Genomic DNA, 8,138 nt, shown 5'->3' with positions numbered 1-8,138 from the left:
AGGTCGAAGTGGTCTAATTACAGTAGAGAAATAAAACTGGCCGATTCCCCACCTGCATGTTCAGGACAATTCACGCATCTGATGCGTAGACTAAAGAACTTCCATTGAGGTTCACATCAGGGGGGAGTAGTACGCGTTGTACTCTTTTTCCTTCATCATGGTTTTTTCCCACTGGATTTTCCTGATAAGGTTTTAATGAGGCAACGTGAAGCGTATTACGGATATGGATCCTGTATGGTTATGGCATCCAAGGAGGAGTGTCATAAATCAAGTGATGAATGTCCATAACCAGCCCGGTACATAAACCGGCCGAAGCCCTGGAGAGAGAGGCGGCCCAAACCCTGGAGAGAGCGGCAGCGGCCGCGACCTGGGGAGAGAGAAAGTCGGCAATGACTTTCCATTATTCTAGTTTTCCTATTCCTTGTTGGTTTATGATTTAGTAATTATACTAAATCTAGATTGATTAGAATTTGTACTATATTTTACTATTTTCTTTTATTTTATCTTGTAATCTTTATATAAAGGAACCTCATTGATCATTAATAATAACAGAAACATTCGGTACTCTCTAATTACAACATGATCATGATAGTTTGCTTTTTTTTTTTTTTCTTGTAATATTTCATTCCCTTATTTTTCCTGTCAAAGCCTCCTACTACAAGACAATTATGTGGATAGACACCCACCAATCTCTACCTAAACCCTCTTTTTTGTAGAGCATTTGCTGTGTTAATCTTAGTGTATCTTTTGCTCAAAAAAAAAAAAAAATCTTGTGTATCAACGTATTGTAATCCGTACAAGTTATCATCCTTGGTCCTCATCATCATCACCATCATCATCATCATCATTATCCTTCCTAATCTCAGCGTCGACATCACTATCCCCCTCCTCTTCTGCACTCTCATCATCATCTGAACTCTCATCATCAGAATCGTCTTCATCTTCCTCCTCCTCCTCCTCGTCATCATGATCACAATCGTCCACATAATACCCGCGTGCATGATCATCCCCCTCTTCATCATAAAACGTGAACCAACGAGAGTTACCAGAAACCGAAGCCTGTTTCCAGGACGCAACATACAGACAATTAGTTTATCTTCCAAAACAGTATTCAGATGTATTCATTCCATGGCATATAAGAGAATAGAATTCCATTACCTGTTCGGCAGTTCTAGGCGAACCGAGTTCCTCAGTTCCTCCAGGAGTCCATATTTTGATGTCAGTCTCGATTCCACTACTAGCCATGAGTGGCATGTGAGGATGAGACTCTACACAGTTGACAACATGTTTATCTGCTTCCATGGCACGAAGAAGCTCTCCATCTTTCTTCCTCCAAATAAATATTCTGCCACAGTCCGAACCACTGACAACATACTCACACTTGGGTCCAAAAAATCCCACACCTTTGACTGTTTCCCGGTTACTGTGCTCTTTATAAACCTGCGGTTGTATCGTCTTCCTCGTCTCAGTAACAGTCTCAGTCTCAGTCTCAGTCTCGGTCTCAGACGAAGAAGGGGGATTAGGGGTCTCAGTCTCGGTCTCAGATGAAGAAGGGGGATTCGGGCCCATCCCCATACCAGGGCTGAAAAGATAGATGAACTCGTCGCTATATGAAGCAAGGAGCTCGCTTTGATCTGAGTAAGCCAGGCCTGTTATCCCCACATGGTCGCTTCCAATCAAATGAGCAGGACAAAAGTGGTCTACGGGTTCGGAATAATTATACCAAGTCTCGGAGCGGTAGCTGCGAATGTCATAGACACGAGCATACTCATCCATTCCAGCCACGGCAAGAAGACCAGGGTTCCTCGGATCAACTGCAATTGCATTCAAGTAGACAACTAAATTGAACTTTGCTTCTTTACAAATGAAAAGATTTGTAGCCACCCGTGTCCTAAGATCAAACTGAGAAAAAAAGATCTTGTCACAAAACAAACCAAAAGAAAAAAAGAAAAAAGAAAAAAGTGAAGATAAAATGCAGCAACTCACATGCTTTACAACGCCATCCTCACCACAAGTGTAGAATGAGAAAGGACTACCAGGCTCAATAGCCAACTTGTGGACCTGTCCTTGATGTATACCCAACATACAAGTCTCTACTTGTCCAGACTCTAGAATTTTGGAATAGCGAACCTGGGAGATTGAAGGCTATTTATCAGTAAATAAACTCAATTCACATTAATTATGAAAATGTACAAGTGTGCTGGTTTATATACATGACTCTATGTGGCTAACCAGAAGCCTTAACCGGAAACAAACTATACCAACTGTACAGACTCAAATGAATCAAAAACTATACATATGCTATGTACAATGGATAATAGCTATTTTCACTTAGTGGGAAGCAGCACACACACACAGCTACTACGCAAAGAAGAAGAATAAAGAGAGGGTGGGGACCTGTCCATCAGCAGAAGAGGTAACAATGCTGCGATCGTCAGAGAAAGGCATGAACTTGGCTTGGAAAATATTGTCGCAATGGCCAGAATCGAAAGAGAGCTTGACAGTGGCAGTGTCCCAATCCCAGAGTATAACCTGCCTGTCATCAGAACCAGACACAAGGATATCTCCATCCGCATTGAAGCTTACTGTGTTGACACAGCCCGTATGCTCTCGGAGCTTCTTGTGGAGACCAAGACGGTTTAATAGATGCTGGTTAAAAAAAAACAAATGAGTCAGTAAAAGTCGGTTTATTCCAGTAAACAGATACAAAGAGAAGCATTGGGTAAACCGATAACCAATCATCAGAACGCAGAACCAATCCTAAAGTTGTTGGGATTCCAATCACGTAACTATCAATGCCTAACATGTTCCGGGAAACGAGAGACAGACCTCAGAGGCTGAGAAACGATTGGAGAAACTACGATTGGGCAGCTGACCCAGCTCCCTTTCCCAGATTCTCACCACGGTATGGTCGCTGCTTCTCTGCCTTTTGTTCGGCCGTCTACTCATCTTGATTACTGCTTCTGCGTCGGAGCACGCGACTTGAGAAAGAGGGATCGAACAGAACAACTCGAATGAAGAAGAGAGAGAGAGGATGGTTGTGAAAATTTCACCCGCAAAGGGGGATCCACTCTTATATATACCACTTGCCTCCTCTCTGACTTATTAAAAGCCCAAAACCAACATACAAATGGAACCAAAGCCCAATAACATTGAAGCCCAAACGTTATAGCCCATTAAATATGAGATTACGACAATCTAATACCTGTAAAACTAGGGCTGGTAAATAAAAAACCAAACCCGAAAACCCTATATGATAAAATGAATCTGAACCGATCCAAACTTGACTTAAATACCAATAAATCTTATGGTATTTTGGGTTATAAGTTTTATCCTAACGATAGAATTCAAAATTTTCAAAATTCAAAAAAAAAAACTTGTATCAAATATGATCACAATTCATATCTAAAATACACTAAAATATTATCGAACATCTTAAATAATTAACTCAAATATTTAGTTGTTAACTGTTAATTTTAATTCGTTACGTTTCGTTTTATTATGTATGATTTTCGTTCGTTCAATACTTTGGTTATGTTATATTTGTTATTAAGTCCAAACCGAATCTGATCCAAACATTTATTAGAACATCTAAAACCCGAACTAAAACCCGAACTTTATGGACTCGAACCCCGAACTAAAACCCGAGTGGTCCCAAATTGCCCAGCCCTACGTAAAACAAAGGGGTGAATTCCTTTTTTTTGGAGTGCTCAAAGGGGTCAAATCCAATTCATATTAAACATTTCTTCTTAGACCAACCAAAAAATCTTAAGAAGCAAGAGTTTTATCTTTCTAACTACTGCAGTTTTACATGTACATGAAGTTTTCTTTCATCAACAACTTGAAATGTTGGATGGAGTGAACAATATGTGTGGGGTATTATAAATTTATAACTTACAGAAAGGAACAAATCAATTGAGCAGGTAAGCAACACAAAAACTCCGCAAATCAGTCTTTTTGGAAGCAAGTGGGGGTGGGATCAATGCGATTTATTCAATGATGTGTTGCACTTCTCCTGAGGGCCGCAAAGATACCCCCACCTCCTCCCGTTGGTGATCTTTTCTTCTCCTCCTCCTCTTCTTCTACCTACCACAACACAACACACATTCAGTTTGCATATATTATTACTCTGCCCCCACATTTCATTTTCTCTCTTTACTTACTTCCTTGGCTATCTCTTGTAGCTGCTCTATTATCTCTGAGAAGTCTGGTCTCAGCGTTGGATCCTTCTCCCACAATCTCTCCATTAGTTCTCTCATTTTCGGATGTGTCTTCTTCGGGATTGTAGGCCGTAGTCCCTGAACCACCGACCCCCCCCCCCCCAACTACGTTTTAGCTTTACAAGCAATAAATTCATTCTACAAAAAGAAAAAAATCGATTTACCTTCTGAACCACCCCTACTGCTGCCTGCAATGGCGTCATGTATTCATATGGAATCTGCCATCACATCAAACCCAATGACTTAGTTAGCCTAACACAGATGATATTTTAATTGTCAGATGAGAAAAGACTTGTATAAACCAAATACCTTGCCAGTCAATAACTCCCATAGCACAATCCCGTAGCTGAAAACATCTGCCTTGTGATCATATGGCTTGTGTTCTATCACCTCCGGAGCCATCCAGCGATATGTTCCTGTTTCAGCTGTCATCACTCCAGTTTGTGCTTTTACTCTAGCCACCCCAAAGTCAGCAACCTTGACAACCTGTAGTAACAAACAAAATAATCCACCCACCGTGTAGAACTGAGTGAATGAGAAAAGAATATGATGACAACCATTCTGTACAACACAATGATATAGCAAATGTGATGCAGCCCAAATTTCGTAGCGTTTCACCAAAAGTATGTAAGCTCGGCCCAAACGCCAATTCATACATTCACACTAGCAAGCTACGTGCAGAGGGAATCACGATAAAACACTACGTTGAGAATATTACCTCATGCTCGTCCATTAAAAGGTTGGCAGCCTTCAAATCTCTGTGAATTATATTATTTTGGTGTAAGTAGTTCATCCCTTTGCAGATATCTATAGCTACTTTTAACAAAGCTGGAAGCTTAAACACGCCCTTTTGCTTGTGTAGATAGTCATATACACTTCCACCGGGCATGAATTCTATTAAATGAGAAAGAGAACAATAATAATAGTAAAAATAAACCTAGAGATTATATAATAAAGCATACTAATTCGCATAAATATGGTCAGTGCAACATACCTGTAACAATACACAGATGTGGTGGCTTAGTGCAAGCACCAATGAACTGAACGACGTTTTTGTGCCGAACTTTCCTGGAAACGGAAAGATTTTGAATGAGTCTGAGATGCTATTGTTCAGATGCACACAAGTTCACAAGGGAAGGCACACAAACCTCATAATAAAGACTTCTTGGGCAAACTCTTTCTCTAGCTCAGAATCTAGACGCTCTGGCTTGAGGACTTTGATAGCAACTTCCTGGCTACAATATGTACCTTTATACCTGAATAACACAAAAGGTAAGGAGAAAGAGGCGGAGAGATATTACCTTCTACGCATCTGAAATGATATTACATTTGATAGGTGGAACCAACTTACAGATCTCCATAAGAACCAGATGCTATTTTATGCCCGAATTTTAACTGTTGAAGGTTGATTTCCCAAACATCAGTTCCATCAGTGGGTATTGCGACCGTCCTGGCACCTATTTGTCCATTTTCCTTTTCAGGAGAGAAGGATTGCTGCATAGGCCAGCATTGGTCCTGCAATTGAGTGTAGTGAAAAAATCATTAATGACTTAGAACAAGACATGACATGACATGATTGTGAGATGTTGTCACTAATAAAAACTGCAAGACTCCTTATAAAACACCAAACTTCATTTTGTTCAGAATTGATTAAGCATAGTCATCATCAATATATATTTTGCACGAAAGTAGTTAAAATTGCAACAAGTACCTCGATTTTTGCTGCTTCTTTCTCCAATGCTATTCTAAGTCTGTCTACTTCCTGTATAGTTATAAAAATGCAGAATATAAGCAATGGTTGTTAACAAGGAACCTTTCTCTTTATAATGAATGAACATGCCAACACACACTTCTGTTCAATAGAGCATAGATATAGTACACTACAAGATAGCATTGCAATAGCGAAGGAAAAAGGAGAACAATTAGAAGAAAAACAAAAAACAAAAAAGGTACTACCTCGTAAGGCCAACCATCAACGACAAAGACATCTAGAGAGAAACCATCAGTTGTAGAAAAGGCATGAGCCTCTTGAATGTTGAGTCCAAGCTCAGCAAGCAATGCAGTTAACTGCATCATTTACACTGGATATAGTAAGCATCGACGAATCAAAATAATCACAAAAGCCAACAATCACACAGATCACATATATATATACCTGAAAAAGGAGTTTAGGCTTGTCTATTGTGGAAAAGGTTATCTCATGCAAGGGCCTGCATTTCAATTAACAAGCGGGAGTGAGTTGATGACTGCGCCAATTCGCAAAAAACATATAAACTTCCTCATGAAAGTACGTACACATACCGTGAATTGTTAGGCACAGAGGTGCCTCCCTCCTCCTCCTCGTCATGGGATATAGTGGAAGCAAGAGCAAGTGCTTCAAGATTGGGAGATGAACCAAATGCAGGCGGCGGATGAATGCTGGAAAAAAAAATTTAAAAATAAAAAAAAAAATCAGAGAGGGAGTCGAGTACACTTTGATTATTGTTATGTGGATCAAAAGGCAACCTTTTTCTGGTAGAAGCTTGATCAGGTTCATTAGTAGTAAGAGAGTCCAAGGCGGTGGAGTCAGCTGAGATATTCCCCGTAGGAGGTTGAACCTTAAGAAAAGATGAGTCACCAAACATCCTGTGAGCCCAAAAAAGTTCACAGAGGCAAACCAATAATAAATAAAAAAAAAAGAAGATGAAAGATCAGGCAAAGGGGATCGATGATCTGGAGAAATCACTCACGAAGGGGAATGGTTTTGGTTTCTATAGTTTTACAAGCAACAAAGGGAGACGAAATTAAAACAACAAACTCACCTGGACGAGACGAACTTGGATAACAGGTCTGTTGTTTGGATCAAGAGCGGAGTGAAGAAGTCTCTGGTGCATGAGAACGTCCTCAGCACTCTCTACATTCACATCCAAAGCATACCTAAAAACAAGATAAACAATGAATGAGCCTAACCTAATTAAGGCGGGCACATACATACATGCAGAAGCAGATCATAACAATGTATAATGATTAAAATTTAAAAGCAACAAGAAGAAAAAAAACAATGTATAATCACCGAGCGGGGAGGCGATTGAAGTGAGCCCAGAGGTCGTCGACGAAACCAGGGAGATCGGTGTCTATGGTGTCAGATTGACGGAGACGGCTGATAACCTCGTCGAAAACCTCCATTTTCATGCGCTCGCGACGGTCGATGGCAGCCTGCGACGTCGGTAAGATATCGCTAATCCCTCTACTTCCGCAGCTCTCGTTGTCCTCCATCACCACCATTGACCACCAAAGGGAAAATAAAAAGTGGTTCCAACAGAAAGGAAAGTTAAAAAAAAAAAAAATTCTAAGATGGAATAGAATCACCGTTTGAATTTGATCCAACACAGAGACACTTGGTGGGGGGGGAGGAAGATGAAGATGCGAGGATCTCTAAAAAAAAATATATATTCAAATTGTAAAGAGGAAAGAAGAGAGAGAAGAGACGATCAAAAATTCAGAATTGAGGAGGGATTATTATGAGAGTTTTTTTTTTTTTTAACGTTTTATCTTCTTCTTCCGCAATTGTGTTTCGTTGCTTTTTTGTTCAGGGGGGGTGTATAAAACGACACCGTAGTGCGCAGCGGATGACTCATGCCGCCGTGGCGATGCTGATCTATTTTAATCGCTGAGGGGTATTCATGGAATTTCGTCCGTTTTCTTAATTACCAAGTCTACGAGTAATTAGAAGGAGATCTCCATTTGTCCCCCGTGATTACGCCCTTTTGCGTTACTGTCTCTGACCCCACCTCCCTCCCTCCTCCATTAGCATATTCCACATGAGCCCACAGTTATCCGGATCAGGTTCTTCTCGCCTATTACTTTTGACGTTATTTCTCCTTCTTGTAAAATGTAAAATAATCTCCTTTTTCTTTTTTTTTTTTTTTTTTTTGACAA

General features: G+C 40.2%; 2 protein-coding genes across 2 annotated transcripts; both read right to left on the bottom strand.

Annotated features, from left to right (window-relative positions):
• Window positions 1–582: 582 nt before the first annotated feature.
• On the bottom strand, window positions 583–3,340 carry LOC106389922 (DDB1- and CUL4-associated factor 6). The gene is made up of 5 exons (XM_013830273.3): window positions 2,830–3,340; window positions 2,398–2,649; window positions 1,987–2,130; window positions 1,159–1,902; window positions 583–1,059 (listed from the first exon to the last, which is right to left on the bottom strand). The coding sequence occupies exons 1-5, from the start codon at window positions 2,947–2,949 to the stop codon at window positions 805–807; spliced, it is 1,515 nt and encodes a 504-aa protein (XP_013685727.2). The 5' UTR covers window positions 2,950–3,340; the 3' UTR covers window positions 583–804.
• Window positions 3,341–3,715: 375 nt separating this feature from the next.
• LOC106389923 (serine/threonine-protein kinase STY46-like) lies at window positions 3,716–7,764 on the bottom strand. The gene is made up of 16 exons (XM_048750308.1): window positions 7,560–7,764; window positions 7,273–7,529; window positions 7,022–7,136; window positions 6,726–6,817; window positions 6,522–6,638; window positions 6,376–6,430; window positions 6,177–6,287; window positions 5,932–5,982; window positions 5,572–5,735; window positions 5,369–5,476; window positions 5,215–5,288; window positions 4,939–5,114; window positions 4,530–4,706; window positions 4,385–4,438; window positions 4,164–4,298; window positions 3,716–4,086 (listed from the first exon to the last, which is right to left on the bottom strand). The coding sequence occupies exons 2-16, from the start codon at window positions 7,482–7,484 to the stop codon at window positions 3,994–3,996; spliced, it is 1,734 nt and encodes a 577-aa protein (XP_048606265.1). The 5' UTR covers window positions 7,485–7,529; window positions 7,560–7,764; the 3' UTR covers window positions 3,716–3,993.
• Window positions 7,765–8,138: the final 374 nt, after the last annotated feature.

Source organism: Brassica napus, chromosome C3, assembly GCF_020379485.1.
Source record: "Brassica napus cultivar Da-Ae chromosome C3, Da-Ae, whole genome shotgun sequence".
Taxonomy (NCBI): Eukaryota; Viridiplantae; Streptophyta; class Magnoliopsida; order Brassicales; family Brassicaceae; genus Brassica; species Brassica napus.
Note: the sequence above shows the minus strand (reverse complement) of the source record. Positions and strands in the feature narration are given on the sequence as shown.